Genomic DNA, 22,087 nt, shown 5'->3' with positions numbered 1-22,087 from the left:
GAAATGAGAGCGCATTACGCTGAGTTTATGGAGAAAATATTCAGCAAGGGCCATGCCGAACCAGCGCCCGCACTGGCGCCAGATCAAGAGTGCTGGTATCTCCCTAGTTTTGGCGTTTACCACCCGCAAAAGCCAGAAAAAATTAGGGTAGTCTTTGATTCGAGTGCTCAACTTGACAATGTTTCTCTCAATGACGTGCTCCTCAAGGGACCAGATCTTAACAACACTCTCGTAGGAGTTCTGATGCGGTTTAGGTCCGACCCATACGCCGTTATGGCAGATGTGGAGCATATGTTTCACAACTTTATAGTACGAGAAGACCACCGTAACTACCTTCGTTTCTTGTGGTTCCAAAATCATGACCTTGATGGAAAAGTGCAAGAATTTAGGATGACTGTCCATGTGTTTGGTAATTGTCCTTCCCCATCAGTCGCCATCTTTGGACTGAAAAGAACAGCCATAGAAGGAGAAATGGAATTTGGCAGTGACGCAAAAGAATTCATTGAACGGCACTTCTATGTAGATGATGGGCTAAAGTCATTCTCTTCCATAGAGCAGGCCATTGATGTTCTTAGTAGGGCACAGAAGATGCTGGCTCAGTGTAACATACGCCTGCACAAAATCTCATCCAATTGTCCTCTCATAACAGGAGCCTTTCCAACCGAAGATCGTGCTGCAGGCATGCAAGGTCTTGACATTGGGCAGACTACCCCACCAATGCAGCGCAGTTTGGGCTTAGGATGGGAGCTGTTGACTGACCAATTCAAGTTCCAAGTAAGAGTAAATGAAAGGCCGTTCACAAAAAGGGGAGTTCTGTCAGTTATCAACAGTGTGTTCGACCCACTTGGTTTTGCTATTCCAGTAATCGTAGGGGGTAGAACCATACTCAGAGACATTTCCACAAATGTTTCAGAGTGGGACACTGAACTGCCAAAAGACAAATTAGAACAGTGGCAAAAGTGGAAAAGTTCCCTCGGACACCTACAACATCTTGAAATTCCCAGAATGTACACTTCAATACCGCTGTCTGCAGCCCAAAGAATAGAGATTGACGTTTTTTGTGATGCTTCCACAAAAGCCGTAGGTGCGGTAGCATACCTCAAACTCACAAATGAGGACGGACACAGCGAAGTGGGACTCCTCCTCGGCAAAGCACGTTTAGCTCCTAAACCAGACATCACCATACCCCGACTTGAACTCTGTGCAGCAGTCCTGGCCGTGGAAGTAGCAGAGTTGGTTCTAGAGGAGCTGGATGTCACAGTCGATCAGGTGAATCTTTACACAGACTCAAAGGTAGTGCTTGGGTACATCTCAAACACCAAGAGACGCTTTCACGTTTATGTGCACAACAGAGTCGAACGCATCAGGCGCTTTGCACAAACTCACCAGTGGCATTACGTGCCCACACACTTAAATCCGGCAGACCATGCCACACGAGCGTTGCCCGCTGAGCAGCTCTCCAGCTCCACCTGGCTCAGAGGCCCAGCTTTCCTCTCCAGGTTGGACCAAAGTCAAGTTCGAAGTCAAACCTTCGATCTCATAGACCCAGAGACTGACTGTGAGTTGCGTCCTGAGGTAACAACTTGCACTACCACCCTATCAAAAGGCCAGTTTAATAGTGCCAGATTTGAAAGGTTTTCAAGTTGGAAGGTGCTGCAAAAGGCTATTGCCAAACTCCAACATATAGCTCAATCATTCAAGAACAACTCTGAGGTTTCCTGTCGTGGCTGGCACAACTGCAACAAACATTTAACTGAAAAGTCACTGCAACTAGCCAAGACCACGATCATTCGCACCGTTCAAAGAGAGGTCTTCGCAGAAGATATTGGATGCATTGAAAAAGGCACAGCTTTAAAAAACTCAAGTCCACTCAGCAAACTGAATCCATTTGTTGACACGCAAGGGCTCCTTAAAGTTGGAGGCCGACTAAAGAAAGCACAGTTGTCTGCAGAAGAAACCAATCCCATACTAATCCCTGGAAAGCACCATCTTGCTCAGCTCATAATAAGACACTTTCACGAAAAATTATGTCACCAGGGAAGGCATTTCACGGAGGGAGCAGTCAGAGCAGGGGGCTTTTGGATTGTGGGAGGAAAAAGAGCAGTAAGCAGTGTGATTTTCAAGTGCATCACATGCCGCAAATTAAGGGGCAGGCAACCTGAACAGATCATGGCTGAGCTACCTGAAGACAGGCTGTCCACGGACCCTCCTTTCACAAATGTAGGCCTTGATGTGTTCGGTCCCTGGTCCGTTACAGTGAGAAAAACGCGTGGTGCTAATGCAGATGCTAAAAGATGGGCAGTCATATTCACCTGCATGAGTACACGTGCAATTCATATTGAAGTGATTGAGTCAATGGACACATCGTCATTCATTAATGCACTGCGTCGTTTCTTTGCCATCCGAGGTGGTGCCAAACTCTTGAGATCTGATTGTGGGACAAATTTTGTGAGTGCCTGCAAAGAGCTCCAAATAGACAAACTAGGCTGTCACAATGACAAAATAGGCACATTCTTGAAAGACAGTGCGTGCAAATGGCAGTTTAATCCTCCACATGCATCCCATATGGCTGGTTCCTGGGAACGCATGATCGGCGTCACCCGAAAAATCCTCAATGCAATGCTCCTTGAACATCCATATGGGAAGCTCACACATGAAGTACTCGTAACATTGTTAGCTGAAGTCACCGCAATTGTAAATGCCCGTCCGCTAACAGCCGTTTCTACAGATCCCGAAAACCCAGTCATTCTTACTCCTGCGATGCTACTCACGCAAAAGGTTGGCACACCACCGATTCCACCAGGGCAGTTTCAGACCAGTGACCTATTCAAAGCCCAATGGAAGCGCGTGCAGTACTTAGCTAATGTTTTCTGGAGTCGTTGGCAGAAAGAATACATCGCAGGCTTGCAGGTTCGTCGCAAGTGGAAAATAAAAAAGCCGAACCTTCAAATGGGCGACGTTGTTTTAATGAGGGAGTCTCTGGAACATAGGAATAATTGGCCACTCGGACTGATCACAAAATCTTTCCCAAGTGAGGACGGTAATGTCAGAAAAGTTGAGGTTAAGATTTGCCGAAACGGCGAGAATAGGTTTTACATTCGCCCAATTCGTGAAGTTGTGCTTTTGATGTCTAAGGATAGCATGTAAAACGAGTTGTTGTTTTGTATCGTTCATTAGTTAAGGGCTGACATCTTGCAGATGTCAGGCGGGGAGTGTTATGTCCTCTGGTCTTATGTTGACTACTTTTTGGGTTTAATTTCTTTCTAAGATTGTACATTGTTCATCCGTCCACAGGATGTCGCTATTGTAACTCTGACTTTGCAGTTTTTCTTTGGTATTGCTGTTTGCGCTCGGCTTCCCCTAGTGGCGATTTGCTGTAAGCAGCAGGCAGAAAGAACTTTTTATTTCAGTTGGAAAAGAGGCCTTGAGGTGTTAAGACGTTACACACCTCCTCTGCACCATACATCGTTGGGAACCCTTGACAAAACAAAATCTGTAAGTTTGTACGTTTTAACAATGGGTTAGATGTAATTTTGATGTGTCTATTCTGTTATTTTGTTGTTATTTATGTATGTTTCAGTTTTACCAGCCACACACACACACGCGCACACGTTCACGCGAAGAAATAAATGAGAGGAAGGAGTTTGGGCCTCCATTTTTCTTTGTTGGTTTAGCTCGCTGCCAAAGTCGAGTAGCCATACGCTCGGCTGAGGGCAGAAGAATAAGTATAACAAAACTTAAAATGGCTGTAAAAGTCTCAGATTTTACACTAGATGCACAAAAATCACCAAATGCAGAGATAATCACCTATATTTTCAGGATCAATAGTGATATTTAACATATAAAGTTTTTGCCCAGTCGGCCACTCCAAGGCCGTGTTCTTCCTTGCTTCTGGAGTCACATCCTTGGAGAAGTTTGCACCAAAACAGTTGAAGAGGAACCGCCAGGAACTCAAGCAGGTTCTATTCTGCTTCCTGCACATCAGGGAGTCCCACAACGACATTCTGAAGGACGCCATGTGGAGAGATGGCCGCTTGAGGACCACCCAGCCCGTCTCCAGCTCTCCCTTGTCCTCTGGAACATCTTGACGACCACCACGATGAGCCCGACGCTCTGCTTCTTGATCGAAGAGCACCCCAGCACCAAGTGAATAATGCTGGCCACTTACTTCAGCCCCAGGACACCTGGGCAGCACCATACAGCCGTTGTTGTGGAAGCTGCTGTAGATGTTCTTCCAAAGGTGCAGGGGGTCAAAGTAGATGAAGATTTGCTTGTTGCATCGGCTTAGGGGTTGGTGTAGGACGAGGTGCTCTCAAAGCGTTTTAACCAGCATTGTTGGCATAGCTGTCAAACCTGACCGAATGGAATCACAAAGAGCTTTTTTCGTTGAAAATTCTTGTGAATAAATGCTTATATCCCTGAATTCTTAATAGATATGGACGTAAAAGTCTTGATTCTTGGTTGAAAGCAAAAAAAACTTGCAGTTAGCATTTATTTTACGTAAATTTGTCAACGCACGATGCTAGTCTGTCAGTCAGTGTGGCGGCTGCCATATGTAAACAGCTTTTCCAGTAAAATTATTGAGAATAAATGCTTAAATCCCTGAATTTTTTATAGATATGGATGTAAAACATCCTTGATTCTTGGTTGAATGCAAAAAACAAAAACAAAAAAAAAACGTACAGTTGATGCTAGTCTGTTACGCAGTTTGGCGTCAGCTTTACAAGAAAGAGCTTTTTACGTTGAAAGTTCTTGTGCAAAAACAAAAAATATCATAATTACCTTGAATCCTCGAACACACTCCTGAGACAATCCTTCCTGTTTGTATGCAGTACAGCTTTCGTACTTTTTCAACATAAATCCGGCGTTAGATCGCTGCATGTGTCGCTGCGACCGACTGCGAATAACTGAAGTGGATTGTGGGATGGCCCCCTACTTGAAGGCGTGGCACAGTGAAGGTCGAATCCGACCCGTCAATATCATTATGAAGTCTATGCATTAGCGCCAAAAAAAAAAAAACTACTAAATAAAAAACTTACCTTATGTTGGTCTTAACAGGGAGCAGTGGGATTCAGCAATGTCAAATGAGTTATGTCATATTCACTGTTGCCACTAGAGGGCGTGTAGCCATCCAAATCCATATAACTAAATGCAAACACTTTCAAAACAAACAAACACCATTCTAAATAGACAAATACTTGAAGAAGCAAAATTGGATTTGCCGATTTTTAAGATGTGTTGGTAAAAACAATAATGTTATAATTTTTTGTGGGCCAAAAATCAATATAAGTCCTTTTTTTAAAGGTCCTAGTTTGACTCATTGGCTGCCATTGGGTACCAGTCGTCCAATCCATTTTGACTGGGAGGGAGCAACGAATGATTGCAGTCAAATTGGATTGGACGTTTAACGCCGTCAATGGCAAAGAAACATGATCACTCAAAGCCAGCCCCCAATTCAAACGTTGTCAACTGTTGTCAATGGCAGTGAATGAGTTAATGTCAGTAGGAGAGTCGTAAGCCGCGCATGCGCGCTGAGCATCTGTCTAAAAAGAATCGCTCCATTGTGACGTAATCGCTGTTTACGCCGAGTGTTCTACTCTGTATCTCCGTGACGTCACGCGTGCGCAAAATGCCGATCACAACGGAATGTTTTTTCTTCTTTTCTTCTCGCGTGGTTTCACCCTCGGGGGAGGCAAGAGAAGCGTCTTCACGCACGCGCACTAAACGCAAGCGGCAGCTGACGGGCGAGCGAAGAAGAAAAGTGGAGGAGAGGAACAGGAAGTTTTTGGAAAGACGCAAAACTCAGTTGGTGAGACAATATTTGTGAAAATAGGAACTAACAGCTGATATAACAACATTGTAGATGGGAATTAGCTCAAACATTAACTTTGCTAGACTAAAAGTTGAGGAGTTACTTCAGTTTTAGAAAAGTATTACTGCTACATGAGAATAGGAAATGCTCTTACCTTTGTGTCAATAAAACTTTATTTGAGTTTGTTTTGGAGTCAGGCCAAACCAGCTCTTCTGGTTTGTTCCATAAGTATCTAAACATTCATTTTAGGTCATGGATGAACTTGAGCCAATCACAGCTGACTTTGGGCAGGATGCTATGCAACATAAGATGCCACTTTGGCACTGAATTTACTGTTTTCCTGTGTTTTCAGGGAGCGCGTACTCGGTGATGACCTGTGAAAAAAAGCGGAGCGGCTTCCAGATCACCAGCGTGACCTCAGATTTCAATCAACCCTGGACGGGTCCATCGGCTCCCGGCGTGATCCTGACCGTCGTCCAGTCGAAATCCGCCTTCCACAGCGCCCGGGGCAGCTCCTCCCAGCCCACGACGCCCTCCCCGAAGAGGAGGCATATATCCCACGACCCCTTAGGGCAAGGGACGGGCGCCTCCTCCAGATTCCGACTCGTGCGATTGGTGGGAGGCGCCGCGGCCGGGCAGGGACATGGCGACACGTACGGGCGCGGTCGTTGGTTGTGCACGGAGTTTAAGGAAGGACCGGGACTTAAGCGAGTCATGGACAACATGAGACACGCCCACTCGCTGGAGTCTCTGGAGTCAATTAGCGGAGGGGTCTGTTTACCGTCACAGCCAATCACAAACAAACAAACACAGGAGCGACTGGTGCCTTCTCAGCCTTCTCCGTTACACCTGGGCACTCATCCCAAGAACCGGGTAGGAACCTGTCTCAATCCAAGAGGAGACAGTAGTGTCAGGAAAGTTCAATTTTGAACTCTGAGACAAGTATCAATCAATAGCTCAAGAGAGAAAGAATCAAACCCAGCCAAGGATTGCCTGCTTCGAAGACTTTGTAAACAAGATATACACTCACCGGCCACTTTATTAGGCACACCTGTCGAACTGCTCGTTAACACTTAATTTCTAATCAGCCAATCACATGGCGGCAACTCAGTGCATTTAGGCATGTAGACATGGTATAAGACAAGAAAGGTGATTTGAGTGACTTTGAACGTGGCATGGCTGTTGGTGCCAGAAGGGCTGGTCTAAGTATTTCAGAAACTGTTGATCTAATGGGATTTTCACGCACAACCATCTCTAGGGTTTACAGAGAATGGTCTGAAAAAGAAAAAATATCCAGTGAGCGACAGTTCTGTGGGCAGAAATGCCTTGTTGATGCCAGAGGTCAGAGGAGAATGGCCAGACTGGTTTGAGCTGATAGAAAGGCAACAGTGATTCAAATAACCTAGGTAGGCAGAAGAGCATCTCTGAATGCACAGTACGTCGAACTTTGAGGCAGATGGGCTACAGCAGCAGAAGACCATGCCGGGTGCCACTCCTTTCAGCTAAGAACAGGAAACTGAGGCTACAATATGCACAAGCTCATCGAAATTGGACAACAGAAGATTTGGAAAACGTTCCCTGGTCTGATGAGTCTCAATTTCTGCTGCGACATTCGGATGGTAGGGTCAGAATTTGGCATCAACAACATGAAACCATGGATCCATCCTGCCTTGTATCAACAGTTCAGGCTGGTGGTGGTGAAGTAATGGTGTGGGGAATATTTTTTTGGCACTCTTTGGGCCCCTTGGTACCAATTGAGCATCGTTGGAACGCCACAGCCTACCTGAGTATTGTTGCTGACCATGTCCATCCCTTTATGACCACAATGTACCCAATTTCTGATGGCTACTTTCAGCAGGATAATGTGCCAGGTCATAAAGCTGGAATCATCTCAGACTGGTTTCTTGAACATGACAATGAGTTCACTGTACTCAAATGGCCTCCACAGTCGCCAGATCTCAATCCAATAGAGCATCTTTGGGATGTGGTGGAACGGGAGATTCGCATCATGAATGTGCAGCCGACAAATCTGCACCAACTGCGTGATGCCATATGGACCAAACTCTCTGAAGAATGCTTCAAACACCTTGTTGAATCTATGCCACGAAGAATTGAGGCAGTTCTGAAGGCAAAAGGGGTCCAACCCGTTACTAGCATGGTGCACCGAATAAAGTGGCCGGTGAGTGTATATCAAGGGTACAAATGATGTGGTCCAGTCAGGACTGTGGCCACCCAGAAGTACAAAGGGTTTATATGCTTGTTGAAAGGGCGTTACTGACTCTGAAACTGAACCTTATTACAGGCAAACTCTGATGATTTTCCACAGAAAAAAACATCCTGAGTTATGACCTTGAAAACTAGCTCTGGCTGGTCCAAGAGGGAGTCAAATCAGATAAGGCAGTCAAACAGATACTCATTGTAGGATGTTCAAAGGAATACATGGAGCACATGAACATGGATACGGTCTCACGTGAAAGCATAAAAAACAATATAATTTTTATAAGCATGATTAAAATATTCTTTTACAAGTAGTTTCATTTTTTTCTCTCCTTTCTCTGTGTCTCAGTCTGTCCTCAGGCTGTCTCGCTCTCAGCCGAGCTCGCCCCCTACAACTCTGACTCTCATCCCCACTCGGACGGCGTTGGGTTTGGACCAAAACGCCGCCTTCAGCCTGCCGGCGGACATCAGGTAATGATGCGTGGCTATGGGAGCTAGCTTTTTTGTGTTTCACCGTCTAATCATCTGTCCCTAGCGTGGTTGCTATCGACAACAAGATCGAACAGGCCATGGTGAGTTTTTTTTCTCCATAATTTGTGCCTGAGATCCTTAAGGACCTGTACTCACTCAGGACCTGGTGAAAAGTCACCTGATGCTCGCTGTACGGGAAGAGGTGGAGCTTCTGAGGGAACAAATCAGGGAGCTGCAAGAAAGGAACCAGCAGTTGGAGGCAGAAAATCACACCCTGCGGAAACAGGCGCACTCAGACCCCAGACCTACTTCGCCCGCTGCTCCGCCTACGGGGTGACGGACAACTCCTGATGAAGATTGCCAGGGAAAAAGCCCCATTGGACATTTCGGTTAAAGAAACATCACATTTTCATTGTGCTTGTAAAATTTCTGCCTTCACCCTCTTCTTCTAACTTATGGAACTCATGGATCAATTTTTCTTAGGTCATCTCTCTGACTTTGTACTACTTAAGGTGGAACCTGGGGGAAAAAAACACAAGGAGAACTTCAGAACTGTACTAACTGGACTAAGAGTGGGAACCTATTGGTACCTCATGAACAAAAAAAACAAGCTTCTAGTATGAATTGGAATTAGGTTATCACTAGTAGACGTCCAATCCATTTGAACTGGGAGGGTGGCAGCGAATGAACATTCGTTCATTCGCTGCCATCCCTCTCAGTTCAAACGGATTGAACGTCTATGGCTGTCAGTGGCAGTCAATGCCAGGCAATTAGGTAATTTTGGGCCATTTAAAGTCTCACTGGAACGGCATCAAACAAAAGTTCCAGCATCATCACCTTGTCCAATGCAAATTCTTGACTCTTGACACCTTGTCCAATGCAAATTCTTGACAAGGTGATGATGCTGGAACTTTTGTTTGGTGCCGTTCCAGTGAGATTTACAAAGATGAATGCCTGAAGAAGACATCAAAATTCCCTTAGTAAACATTGACACCTTTTTAAAACGATATCTCGATTCTTGGCAGGAGCAAAACAAGCTTCTAGTGTGAATTGGAATTAGGTTATTCATGAATATTCGGTCATTCGCTGCCATCCCTCCCAGTTCAAATGGATTGAACGTCTATGGCTGTCAGTGGCAGTCAATGCCAGGCAATTAGGTAATTTTGGGCCATTTAAAGTCTCACTGGAACGGCACCAAACAAAAGTTCCAGCATCATCACCTTATCAAGAATCTGCATTGGACAAAGTGTCAAGAGTCAAGAATCTGCATTGGACAAGGTGATGATGCTGGAACTTTTGTTTGGTGCCGTTCCAGTGAGACTTTAAATGGCCCAAAATTACCTTATTACCAATGCAGATTCTCGACTCTTAACACCTTGTCCAATGCAGATTCTTGACAAGGTGATGATGCTGGAACCTTTGTTTGGTGCCGTTCCAGTGAGATTTACATAGATGATTGCCTGAAGAAGACATCAAAATTCCCTCAGGAAACATTGACACCTTTTTAAAACGATATCTCGATTCTTGGCAGGGGCATTTCGATAACCTTTTGGGATACAAAGTATCACGATTTATCACCATTTCGATATTTTGTTACACCCCTAAACTGGACTGAACCGTTCTAACCACTAATCCGCCATCCCATCAAATAAACGATTGGATGTTCGACTGCTTTGTTTTCCTTTAAAAAAAAAAAAAAAATGTCGGTACAACACAACTTAAGTTGTAGTTTTAGCAAACACACACAGACACAAAATGCAACTTCATTGGTTTAAAGCAGCGGTCTCAAACCGACTCCACAAAGGGCCGCAGTGGGTCCTGGTTTTTGTTCCAACAGATCCAGCACAAACAGTTCAACCAATGAGGTTTCTACTAACATAAGCTGCACCTGATTGCAATCAACTGATTACACTTGTAAGAAACCAGATTGGTGAAAAGGTATTTGTCTCGTTTGGTTGGAATGAAATCCAGTACCCCCTGCGGCCCTTTGAGGACCGGTTTGAGACCACTGGTTTAAAGTGTCTGTGCTCGATTGGTTTGAACAAAAACCAGGACCCACAGCGGCCCTTGCGGACAGGTTTGGACACCCATGGTCTAAAGGTTGTGCTACCCAATATTAGGCTGAGGGTGCCAATACTTTTGTCCAGCCCATTTTTGGAGGTTTTTTTTTGTAAAATGATAAGGATTTAAACAAAATTCTCATTCTCTTTTGTGTTTTTTCATTGCAAGCAAAATAAATGAAGATATTACTACCAAAGCATTTGTAATTGCAATCATTTTCTGGGAGAAATTCAGCATTATCTGACTGAATTGCAGGGGTGCCAATACTTTTGGCCAGCACTGTAAAGGTTCGAATTATGTTTTGTGCTTTCAATAACCACAGAGGTCAAGAAAATGCGCCTTGTAGTTTTTTCAACACATTTTGGCAGTCCGTCATGAACCATGGTCTTTAAAACTTTTACAGTGTTAGTGGTGGACACAGTAATACTTTAGGCGCCATTGACAGGGATAAACAAACAAATGTTACAAAGTCTTGTGTTGTGAATATTGAATATGAATAAATATGGTTTTCTTGTCAAATTTGGTGGGCGTGGCTTATCGTCAGCAGGGCTTTAAAGTCCTAAATGACAGTAGATTTGATGCCTATCGCTGTCAATCTTTGGATTCTCTTTGTTGACAACTACTGTGCCAATATGTGTGAGAGAGAGTGCAACATTAACAGCTGATGTGACATCACTGATCCTCTGCTTGTCCAGAGATATCGTTCACAGACAGAGGCTTCACTCCTAGTATAGAACCAGACCCTAACTGTGTTTTGTCACTGAACCATTTTTTTGTACCCAAACAAAATTTGGCTCCCGTACTCAACAGTGTCAAAACCACCCGTCCTAAACCGGTCAAAATCACTAATCCTAGACAGAATCGGCCTCCTGCTGTGACAACAGAGCGAGAGCTCTCACTTTCCCCAGAGGATGCTGGCCCTTTAAGAGAGGAAGCGGGCAAGATAAGCCCCCCCCTGGAACCCCCCACCCCCTTCCTCCAGCACATTGTTCTGCCACTGCCGGCAAAAAGCAGCTTCCTCCACACGCCGCGCCGCCCTCCGCGGTAAACACCCACACGGACAGACCGAAGGACGCCTGGGCTGGATGTGGACGCTGGCTTTTGGGTGGGATGGGACGCCCGCTTGCCGCCGATGACACGCCGTTAGGAGCCCCGCACTCAAACAGGAGACAAAGACACACGCGCCGGGTGGGTCCGAGGATGCTCTGAGTCAAGACCGCAAGCCGGACCGGGAACAAGCTCAGGTGACACGCGCGCCGAACAAAGGGGTCATCTCTGCCTGATGCTACTTTTCCTGTTGTCATGGCAACCATAGCCTAAAGTCGTAAGGACAAGCTCGTGTTGGTTCATTTCAAACAACCTAAGGTATTCCAAACAGATATAAATCACGGCAGTGACAAATCCTCTTCCGCGCAGAGTAACAGGAAACGTGCACGCGTGTGTGTGTGTGTGCGCATGTGTCCTACTTTTTGGCCTTTGTTTGACGGCCCCATTGAAAACACACAAAGATGTGAAGAAATGAACCGAGGTTTCCGAGCAAATAAGACAGCCGAGTGCGTCAAAATGGTTCCCCAAAGACGAACAAAAGGTCCACAGATATTAACGCTTCCTCCTGTCAGCTGCCAGAGGTGAGGCAGTTGCCATGGCACCCAGATTGTCGTCAGGGGAACTTAGCAGTTTTGCGGGGAAGTGAAAAGACAAAAGGGATACGAAAAGACATGAAGCTGAAAGTGAGATGAACAAAAACCAATGATAAAATCAATCGGTCTTTCTGTCGCCAGGTGATCCAGAGGTGAGCTGGTTGCCATGGCACCCCGGCCGTCGTCAGGGGAACTATGGGGTCTTCACCTGATGCCCCCGCGCATCCTGGTGGACTGCTGTCTTCCAAACGGTAAGAGTTTGCTCCCGCGTTTCACGTTCCGATCACAGACCAACATCCACGTTGTGGTGCGTCCAGGAATGATGGTGAGTCTGGAGTGTCTTCGAGAAACACCACTCATCAGCATCAAGCAGCAACTCTTCACAGAGGCCAGGAAGTATCCGCTATACCACCTTCTGCAGGTTCGGGAGCAGAAAGAAAATCTATAGGAACATTGAAGAACAAAACTTGCCAGAACTTCTACTGACATGAAGCCACTTGTACAGATTTCTAAGGGCAATAACTTGAAAAATGAAATGGGGAACACGCTGCTCTGTGGTTGATGACAGGAAGAGTCCAGCTACATCTTTGTGGGCGTGACGCAGGAAGCGGAGAGGGAAGAATTTTACGATGAGACGAGGCGGCTATGCGACCTTCGCCTGTTCCACCCTATCCTGAAAGTGATCGAGCCATTGGGAAACCGCGAAGAGAAGATCCTGAACCGAGAGATCGGTAAGTTTCTAAGGTCAGGTGGGGGCGGGACCAAGTGCTAAATGATCAGAATTACACGCCCATGCCGTTACCGCGCAGGGTTCGCCATCGGGATGCCAGTCTGTGAGTTTGAGATGATGAAGGACCCAGAGGTTCAGGACTTCCGTCGAGCCATTTTGGGCGTGTGCAGGGAGGCTATGGAGGAGCGGGAGGGGGGCGGCGCCCACAGCCAAGCGCTCTATGTATACCCGCCAAATGTGGAGTCTAGCCCCCAACTTCCACAGCACATCTACAGCAAGCTAGACAAAGGTATAAGTCCTACCCAAAACTGTAAGGTCTTTTAGGGACATAACTCTTACATCCAGGAAAGGACAAGACCTGACATGCTTCCTTTTGTCCCTGCACAGGCAGACTGATTGTAACCATCTGGGTGATTGTGTCGCCAACCAACTCAAAACAGAAATATACACTAAAGGTAACCGTGGATTAACGTGAACTCCTGTTTATGCCGTCTACACCTACTTATTAGATGTTCCTTGATGTATGTAGGTAAGCCATGACAGCCTTCCAGAACAGCTGATAGCAGAGTCCATCAGGAAGAAGAGCAGATCCATGCACCTTTCTCCTCAGCAGCTCCGCCTCTGCGTACAGGAATACCAGGGACAGTACATCCTGAAGGTATAATCCTCAACCATTCTAACCGAGGCGGTTTGACTTAAACGCATACCTCTTCAGGTGTGCGGCTGTGATGAGTACCTGTTGGAAAAGTATCCACTCAGTCAGTACAAGGTAACACCTTTCACCAAGAGGTCCTCCCACTTTTTCAGAAAGCTTAATCTTGAACTTACTTTAAGCTTTAAAAAGAAAGGTTCTCACCTGTGACTTTTGTCTACCACAGTACATCCGCTCCTGTATCATCGTAGGTCGTCTTCCGCACCTTATGCTGGTTTCCAAAGACAGTCTTTACTGTCAGCTTCCTGCCTCTAGCTTTGTCACGCCTTCCTACAGGTAAGGCTGCCTCTCGGAGGAAGAATCCATTAGGGTCCGAGCTCAGGACTCTTGCTTTTTGTTCAGTCGCCGGACTCCGCAGCCGTCTCCCTGTCCCGGAGGGTCCGACGGCTCGCCACCGCGCTCGCTGTGGGCTTTCAACACGCGGCTAAGAGTCCGATTACTCTGTGCCACCTATGTCAACGTCAACATCAGAGACATCGATAAGGTCCGTTTCATCTATGTCTTGTTATACATTTGCCTGACTGTCTAATGATATGTGTAGATCTATGTAAGGACGGGGATTTATCACGGAGGAGAGCCACTATGTGATAACGTCAACACACAAAGAGTTCCGTGCTCTAACCCAAGGTAACTAACACCACGTCTTTTTTACACAAGTACTCTGTACTTCTTATGTAAACAGTTTCAGCACATTTGCTTCCTCTGCATTTAACATAGATGGAACGAATGGCTGACCTATGACATCTACCTGGCTGATTTGCCTCGCTCAGCCAGACTCTGCTTGTCTATCTGCTCTGTGAAAGGAAGGAAAGGCGCCAAGGAGGTAGAAAAGAGGGTACATGAGGGAAAGAGACATAAAGAACACACTAAATTAACATTTCTCTGTCCATTTATCTGGTAGGAACACTGTCCACTGGCCTGGGGAAACGTCAACCTCTTTGACTATAAGGACATTCTGGTTTCAGGGAAAGTGGCGCTCAGTTTGTGGCCCGTCCCTCACGGCCTTGAGGATCTGCTGAACCCCATCGGCGTGGCCGGTTCCAATCCGAACAAGGTCTAACATCTGGGGTTCTTGTTTCCGGTTCCGGATCAAGAGCTCTGACTGGTCATTCTTCATCTCTAGGAATCTCCCTGTGTCGAACTCGAGTTCTCCTGGTTCAACCAGCCGGTTGTGTTTCCGGACGAACAGCAAATTGAAGAACACGCGAACTGGACCATCAGCAGGGAGCTGGGCTTCAACTACACTCATGGCATGGTAACACAAAAACTCTCATACACAACTGGCCCGACAGACAAAGAGAAAGACAAAGCCTGTTTCACTGTGCTGTAGAACAGTCGCCTCGCTTGTGACAGCAGCGTCTCAGCAGCAGACGCCGAGCAGCTTCGAAGTCTCTGTTCCAAAGATCCTCTCTATGAACTCTCGGAACAGGAGAAAGACTTTCTGTGGAGACACAGGCGAGGATCAAACTTTGTACACATCCAACCAAAGGGCTCGTATTAATTTTTGGTGTGTGCGCACCTCTTCTTTGCAGACATTACTGTGTCAACATACCAGAGTCCCTACCCAAGCTGCTTCTTTCTGTCAAGTGGAATTCTAGGGATGAAGTATCTCAGGTACGAGATGTCGTTAAACCAATTTACAAACGTGGGAATGTGAAAAACACGCAATATTTTGTATTAAAGCCTGGCAACTTCATTACATTGACCTCCATCTCCCCCACTCCTAGATGTACTGCTTGTTGAAGGAATGGCCTCTAATGGAGTCCGAGTCAGCTCTGGAGTTACTGGATTGCAATTTTCCTGACCCGATGGTGAGAGAGTTTGCGCTGCGCTGCTTGGTTCAGAGCCTGACGGACGACAAGCTGTCCCAGTATCTACTACAGCTCGTACAGGTCCATTCTTCACACTCGGGGAAGGTAAACTGTCGCCAGTAAAACATGCGCAAAATGATGTTTGTATACCGCTTGAAGGTGTTGAAGTACGAGATGTATCTGGACAACCCGCTGGCCCGTTTTCTGATCAAGAAAGCCCTGATCAATCAGAGGATAGGACACTTCTTTTTCTGGCATCTCAAGTGAGCGAGGTGGCAAACGCAGGGTCACTTAAGCGAGTACCACGTGAAATCAATATCATGATTTTGTCGTCTGCAGATCTGAGATGCATAACAAGACGGTGTCACGTCGCTTTGGCCTGCTGCTGGAGGCCTTCTGCAGAGCCTGTGGCATGTACCTCAAACACCTGAACAGACAGGTGAGGCACCTCTGCCGCTGTACGATCCTTGATTGCTTGATCAGCAAGGACTTTTGCGCATACAGGTGGAGGCCATGGATAAACTGGTGAACCTCACCGATACGCTGAAACAGGAGAAGAAGGACGAGACTCAGAAAGTAGGAAACGGAAGCGAGCATTCCATCTCAGGGGCTAATTTGCGAAATAATCTGGTGCTATGATTGCTTGATAGACTCAGATGAAGTTCCTGGTTGAGCACATGTCCCGTCCAGATTACATGGAAGCTCTGCAGGGATTTGTATCTCCTCTGAACCCTGTGCACCAGTTGGGACACCTAAGGTGATACCCTGAGCTTCAAACTAAATCAAACTACAGTAACATAACTTGACGAGTCTTGATACTCGACCGGTGTGGCCAGGCTGGAGGAGTGCAGGATTATGTCCTCGGCAAAGCGCCCCCTGTGGTTGAACTGGGAGAACCCCGACATCATGTCGGAGCTGCTCTTCACCAACAATGAGATCATCTTCAAGAACGGCGACGGTATAAAGTTGTACATTGGATTGTGGGTAGTGTTGCTCACATGTAACGGCAATGTGCTTTTGTGTACCGCAGATCTACGACAGGACATGCTAACACTGCAGATCATCAAGATCATGGAAAACATCTGGCAGAACCAAGGCCTGGACCTGCGGTGAGACCGTGGTGAACATGAGACGCCCCTGACACCTGACTGACTCTTTGTATACGTCCTTCACAGCATGCTCCCGTATGGGTGCCTTTCTATTGGCGACTGTGTTGGTCTCATTGAGGTGGTGAAGAGCAGTTTCACCATCATGCAGATTCAATGCAAAGGAGGCCTAAAGGGGGCGCTGCAGTTCAACTCGAATACTTTGCACCATTGGATTAAAGACAAGAACCGAGGAGAGGCGTCAGTATCTGTCTCCCTACCCGTAGATGAAAATCTGTAATCTTGCATTTTGACACGGTATACGCTACATCAGGTATGACCGTGCCATCGACTTGTTCACCCGGTCGTGTGCCGGCTACTGCGTGGCCACGTTCATCCTGGGAATCGGCGACCGCCACAATTCCAACATCATGGTGAAGGAGAACGGACAGGTGAGCAAGCTCTCCAGTCAAAGCCAGCGCAGTCTAACCTCCGGCTTTCTGGCAGCTTTTCCACATCGACTTCGGTCACTTCCTGGATCACAAGAAGAAGAAATTCGGCTACAAGCGGGAGCGCGTCCCCTTTGTCCTTACGCAGGACTTCTTGATCGTTATCAGCAAAGGAATCCAGGAGTCGACCAAGACAAAAGAGTTTGACAGGTGATATTGTCATTCCGCGCCCTGGAGAAGTTTCTTACCTCCAGCATCTCACCTCCAGGTTCCAGGAGATGTGCTACAAGGCCTACCTTGCCATCCGTCAGCACGCCAGCCTCTTCATCAACTTGTTCTCGCTGCTACTCGGATGCGGGATGCCTGAACTGCAGAGCTTCGACGACATCGCCTACCTGAGGAAAACACTGGCACTGGGTAAATTGTGCTCACAAATCAGGACTTTTGTATTACAGTGGGGCAAATAAGTATTTATTCAACCACTAATTGTGCAAGTTCTCCCACTTGAAAATATTAGATAGGCCTGTAATTGTCAACATGGGTAAACCTCAACTATGAGAAACAGAATTTGAAAAAAAAAAAAAACTGAAAATCACATTGTTTGATTTTTAAAAGAATTTATTTGCTAATCATGGTGGAAAATCCGTATTTGGTCAATACCAAAAGTTCATCTCAATACTTTGTTATGTACCCTTTGTTGGCAATAACGGAGGCCAAACGTTTTCTGTAACTCTTCCCAAGCTTTTCACACACCGTTGCTGGTATTTTGGCCCATTCCTCCATGCAAATCTCCTCTATAGCAGTGATGTTTTGGGAATGTCGTTGGACAACACGGACTTTCAACTGCCTCCACAGATTTTCTACGGGGTATAGATCTGGAGACTGGCTAGGCCACTGCGGAACCTTGAAATGCTTCTTACGAAGCCACTCCTTTGTTGCCCTGGCTGTGTGTTTGGGATCATTATCATGCTGAAAGACCCAGCCACGTCTCATCTTCGATGCCCTTGCTGATGGAAGGAGATTTTCACTCAAAATCTCTCGATACATGGCCCCATTCATTCTTTCCTTTACGCAGATCAGTCGTCCTCGTCCATTTGCAGAAAAACAGCCCCAAAGCATGATATTTCCACCCCCGTGCTTCACAGTGGGTATGGTGTTCTTCGGATGCAATTCAGTATTCTTTCTCCTCCAAACACGAGAACCTGTGTTTCTACCAAAAAGTTCTATTTTGGTTTCATCTGACCATAACACATTCTCCCAGTCCTCTTCTGGATCATCCAAATGCTCTCTAGCGAACCACAGATGGGCCTGGACGTGTACTTTCTTCAGCAGGGGGACACGTCTGGCAGTGCAGGATTTGAATCCCTGGCGGCGCATTGTGTTACTGATAGTAGCCTTTGTTATTGTGGTCCCAGCTCTCTGTAGGCCATTCACTTAGTCCCTCCCTTCAGGGATTTTTGCTCACCGCTCGTTATCATTTTGACGCCACGGGGTGAGATCTTGCAAGGAGCCCCAGATCAAGGGAGATTATCAGTGGTCTTGTATTTCTTCCATTCTCTAATATTTGCTCCCACAGTTGATTTCTTCACACCAAGCGTTTTACCTATTGCAGATTCAGTCTTCCCTGCCTGGTGCAGGTCTACAATTTTATCTTTGGTGTCCTTCAACAGCTCTTTGGTCTTGGCCATTGTGGAGTTTGGAGTGTGACTGACTGAGCTTGTGGACAGGTGTCTTTTATACCGATAATGAGTTAAAACAGGTGCCATTAATAAAGGTAACGAGTGGAGCCTCGTTAGACCTCTCTGACAGCCAGAAATCTTGCTTGTTTGTGGGTGACCAAATACTTATTTTCCACTCTAATTTTTATTTTTTTTTTTTTTTTAAATCAAACAATGTGATTTTCAGTTTTTTTCCCCACATTCTGTCTCATGGTTGACAATTACAGGCCTCTGTAATCTTTTCAAGTAAGAGAACTTGCACAATTGGTGGTTGACTAAATACTTATTTGCCCCACTGTACTTTGTTTTCACCCAATACTCTATCGTAGTATGCTATACAACGTTGATATTTTTTGGGGGGGGTCGGGGTAGAAAAAAGCCAGCAGGAGGCGCTAGAGTACTTCAGCAAACAGATGAATGACGCTCATCACGGAGGCTGGAGTACCAAGATGGACTGGATCTTCCACACCATCCGACACATGCCCAACGAGCACTAACGCACGCACTACTACAACGTTGTCAAAACAACGCCAATCTCAGGGTCGCGGGTCCGAGAATGCCAAAGGCGTCTTCCCCCTTCTTCGGTGCTAACGTTTAAACCAGTGAGCTGCTGCTGTAGCGTATGTTGAAATCAAACTTTATTGACCAGCTGCTGTGAAGCCAATTAAAGCAATAAAACTTTGACAATCAGTTGTAGCTAATCAAGAGGTAGCTTATTAAGAAGGGGCGGAGTCGGAACACTAGCACACATTTCGGGGAGGTCAAACCTGTCGAAGTTCAACCTTTGAATTATCTCATCCGCGGTGGCGTAAGCGGAAGGAATGAAGATTGTGAATGACTGCTCGATGATGTAATCACTGTATTAATTTAGTCCACTACATGTATTGTGACGTTTGCACTGTGTGACAGTCTTTCGCTTGAATAAAGTGTGACTTTTGCCGACGACTTTGTCCACTCTGTGGCTCTTAAGAGTTTATCACGTGTCGCTGCCATCTTTGTTCAGTGTTTGTTTCGGCCAACAAGGCAATACGCAGATTAACGCTGCAACTAACGATTATTTTTTATAATCGATTAATCGACCAATACAACGATTAATCGGATAAATGTCACTTTTTTCAATTACAATCAGTTTAACTGCAAGTTGTTTTAGGCATGTTGTAAGTAACATTGAAGACAAAATCCAATTACAAAGCACACTCCCTTGTATGACAGTTTGTGATATGAATGGATTTATGTGTTTTTTTTTTAGTGCTGCAACGATGAATCGATATACTCAAGTATTCGATTTGTAAAAAAATACTCAAATTTGCTGCCTCGACTATTCGTTTAATTAAAGTGGTGTAGTAATGGTTTGTTTTGAAAGTGCTTGCATTTAGTTTTATTGATTTAAGTGGATACACGGCCCTCTTGTCTGCCTCATTTCACATGGCTGAATCCAGCTGCTCCCTGTTCAGACCAACATAAGCTAAGTTTTTGTTTGCGGTAATATTTTTTTAACGCATTCGTAATTTAGTTTGAAGGTATATTTAGCCGTTTTTTGTGGGAATATGTGTTTAAACTATTAGTTAAGAGTATTGTAAAATTTTATAGCATTTAAACTAGCAGGCTTTTGCTATGTAAGTTAGTCAGTTGTTCTTTTGTTGCACATATATCCTCATTTATTAATTTTTTTATGCCGTTTGAGGCTCAAGTCAGGTATTTTAATTTTTTGTGTTCCTTATCCGATTACTCAATTATTCGAACTAACTAGTTCATCGATTAATCGACTACTAAAATAATTGATAGCTGCAGGCCTAGTTTTTTTTTATATATAAAAAGAAATATTTGACAACTCAAGTGCTGATATGCTTCTCCAAAACAATACAAACTGACGCTTAGGACACTGATTAGCCTAATCGCTAACTAGCATGATAAGTACTAACATCTCATCAACAAAGCCTAAAAACAATGCAATTGACTTCATTTACTCACCTCTGATGGACACACACTAGATCTAACAACACAGAAGACAATCAAACTCTCGACATTTCGTAGTATTATTGATTCAGCAACCCAACCTGAGTGTAGCAGTGAACTCTCTCTCTCTTGCTCTAATGGCTCTGGCATCAAGCAAAGGTTTATTTCAATTAGGGCTGAAACTAACAGTTATTTTTATTATTGATTAATCAGATAGATGTCACTTTTTTCAATTATCTTCAGTTTGTTTTAGGGATGTTGTTCGTAACAATGACGGCAAAATCCAATTTCAAAGCATACTCTCTTGTATGACAATTTACAGTTTGAATGGGAGTTTGTGATGAGACTCTAAGATGTTATATGCATGGATTTATGTGTGTGGTTTATTTACAAAAAGAAATGTACTATCAACTTTACCATTTAACAATAACACAAGTGCTAATATGGACACTTATTAGCCTAATCGCTAACTAGCTTAGCGCTCCGTGACAAGTAGTAATGTCTCATCAATTAATCGGATAGATGTCACTTTTTTCAATTAACCTTCACAGTTTAACAACGTTTTTTAGACATGTTGTAAGTAACAATGAAGACAAAACCCAATTACAAAGCACACTCTCTTGTATGACAATTTACAGTTTGAATGGGATTTTGTGTTGAGACCTTATATGATTGGGTTTATGTGTGTGGATTTTTAACAAAAAGAAATTTACTATCAACTTTACTATTTAACAATAACTCAAGTAGGGCTGCAGCTATCAATTATTTTAGTAGTCAATTAATTGATGAACTACTTAGTTCGAATAATCGAGTAATCGGATAAGGAACATGAAAAATTAAAATACCTGAGTTGAGGTTTTGTTGAGCTACAAAAGGACAATTGGCTAACTTTCATAGCAAAAGTCAGCTAGCTTAAATGCTATAAAATGCTAACTTTTTTTTTTTTTTTTAACAAAAACAACAGCTAAATATACTTATAAACTAAATTACGAATGCATAAAAAAAACATTAGATCAAACAAAAACTTTGCTTATGTTGGTCTTAACAGGGAGCAGCTAGATTCCCCCCATGTGAAATGAGGCAGACCAGAGGGCAGTGTATCCACCCAAATCAATAAAACTAAATGCAAGCACTTTCAAAATGAACCGTTACAACCACTCTTTAATTAAACGAATACTCGAAGCAGCAAAATTTAATTCGGATCTTTTTTTCCCTCATCGAATACTCGAGTTTATCGATTAATCGTTGCAGCACTAAACTCAAGCGCCAATATGCTTTTCCAAAACACAACACAAACTGACGCTTAGGACACTGATTAGCCTAATCGCTAACTAGCTAAGCGCTAAGTGGTAACGTCTCATCAACCACAAATACAAACAATGCAATTGGCTTCATTTACTTACCTCTGACGGACGCACACTGGAT

The 22,087-nt window shown here is 44.9% G+C and overlaps 2 protein-coding genes across 5 annotated transcripts; both read left to right on the top strand.

Annotated features, from left to right (window-relative positions):
• Positions 1–3,418: 3,418 nt before the first annotated feature.
• On the top strand, positions 3,419–9,709 carry LOC130929274 (sperm acrosome developmental regulator-like). 3 transcript variants are annotated; one of them, XM_057856350.1, is made up of 5 exons: positions 3,419–3,495; positions 6,165–6,685; positions 8,379–8,500; positions 8,565–8,601; positions 8,661–9,709. In XM_057856350.1, the coding sequence occupies exons 2-5, from the start codon at positions 6,182–6,184 to the stop codon at positions 8,835–8,837; spliced, it is 840 nt and encodes a 279-aa protein (XP_057712333.1). In that variant the 5' UTR covers positions 3,419–3,495; positions 6,165–6,181; the 3' UTR covers positions 8,838–9,709. The 3 variants fall into 3 exon arrangements, with proteins under 3 accessions (XP_057712333.1, XP_057712332.1, XP_057712331.1); XM_057856349.1 differs by lacking the exon at positions 3,419–3,495 and adding an exon at positions 5,503–5,805; XM_057856348.1 differs by lacking the exon at positions 3,419–3,495 and adding an exon at positions 5,507–5,809.
• Positions 9,710–11,575: 1,866 nt separating this feature from the next.
• Positions 11,576–19,663, top strand: zgc:158659 (uncharacterized protein LOC791141 homolog). Of its 2 annotated transcripts, XM_057856173.1 has the most exons (28): positions 11,576–11,805; positions 12,343–12,452; positions 12,519–12,622; positions 12,770–12,932; positions 13,011–13,220; positions 13,319–13,386; positions 13,461–13,589; positions 13,647–13,700; positions 13,810–13,919; positions 13,986–14,127; positions 14,185–14,270; positions 14,361–14,466; positions 14,545–14,697; positions 14,767–14,898; positions 14,974–15,098; positions 15,176–15,257; positions 15,371–15,535; positions 15,614–15,717; positions 15,794–15,893; positions 15,959–16,030; positions 16,105–16,211; positions 16,291–16,412; positions 16,485–16,563; positions 16,630–16,800; positions 16,874–16,991; positions 17,047–17,198; positions 17,257–17,405; positions 19,079–19,663. In XM_057856173.1, the coding sequence occupies exons 2-28, from the start codon at positions 12,368–12,370 to the stop codon at positions 19,201–19,203; spliced, it is 3,213 nt and encodes a 1,070-aa protein (XP_057712156.1). In that variant the 5' UTR covers positions 11,576–11,805; positions 12,343–12,367; the 3' UTR covers positions 19,204–19,663. The 2 variants fall into 2 exon arrangements, with proteins under 2 accessions (XP_057712156.1, XP_057712157.1); XM_057856174.1 differs by lacking the exon at positions 11,576–11,805 and having other exon boundaries at positions 11,821–12,452; positions 12,707–12,932; positions 19,079–19,662.
• The last annotated feature ends 2,424 nt before the right edge of the window (positions 19,664–22,087 follow it).

This window comes from Corythoichthys intestinalis, chromosome 13 (genome assembly GCF_030265065.1).
Source record: "Corythoichthys intestinalis isolate RoL2023-P3 chromosome 13, ASM3026506v1, whole genome shotgun sequence".
Classification (NCBI taxonomy): domain Eukaryota; kingdom Metazoa; phylum Chordata; class Actinopteri; order Syngnathiformes; family Syngnathidae; genus Corythoichthys; species Corythoichthys intestinalis.
Note: the sequence above shows the minus strand (reverse complement) of the source record. Positions and strands in the feature narration are given on the sequence as shown.

What these genes read in the sequence shown, in the direction of transcription:
- zgc:158659 (XM_057856173.1), top strand. Translation starts at nt 12,368, where the DNA reads ATGGCACCCCGGCCGTCGTCAGGGGAACTATGGGGTCTTCACCTGATG. An exon ending in CACCAGTTGGGACACCTAAG is followed by an intron (nt 16,212 to 16,290) that starts GTGATACCCTGA and finishes CGGTGTGGCCAG; the next exon opens with GCTGGAGGAGTGCAGGATTA. An exon ending in GACAAGAACCGAGGAGAGGC is followed by an intron (nt 16,801 to 16,873) that starts GTCAGTATCTGT and finishes ACGCTACATCAG; the next exon opens with GTATGACCGTGCCATCGACT.
- LOC130929274 (XM_057856350.1), top strand. Translation starts at nt 6,182, where the DNA reads ATGACCTGTGAAAAAAAGCGGAGCGGCTTCCAGATCACCAGCGTGACC. An exon ending in GCACTCATCCCAAGAACCGG is followed by an intron (nt 6,686 to 8,378) that starts GTAGGAACCTGT and finishes TCTGTGTCTCAG; the next exon opens with TCTGTCCTCAGGCTGTCTCG. An exon ending in ACAAGATCGAACAGGCCATG is followed by an intron (nt 8,602 to 8,660) that starts GTGAGTTTTTTT and finishes GTACTCACTCAG; the next exon opens with GACCTGGTGAAAAGTCACCT.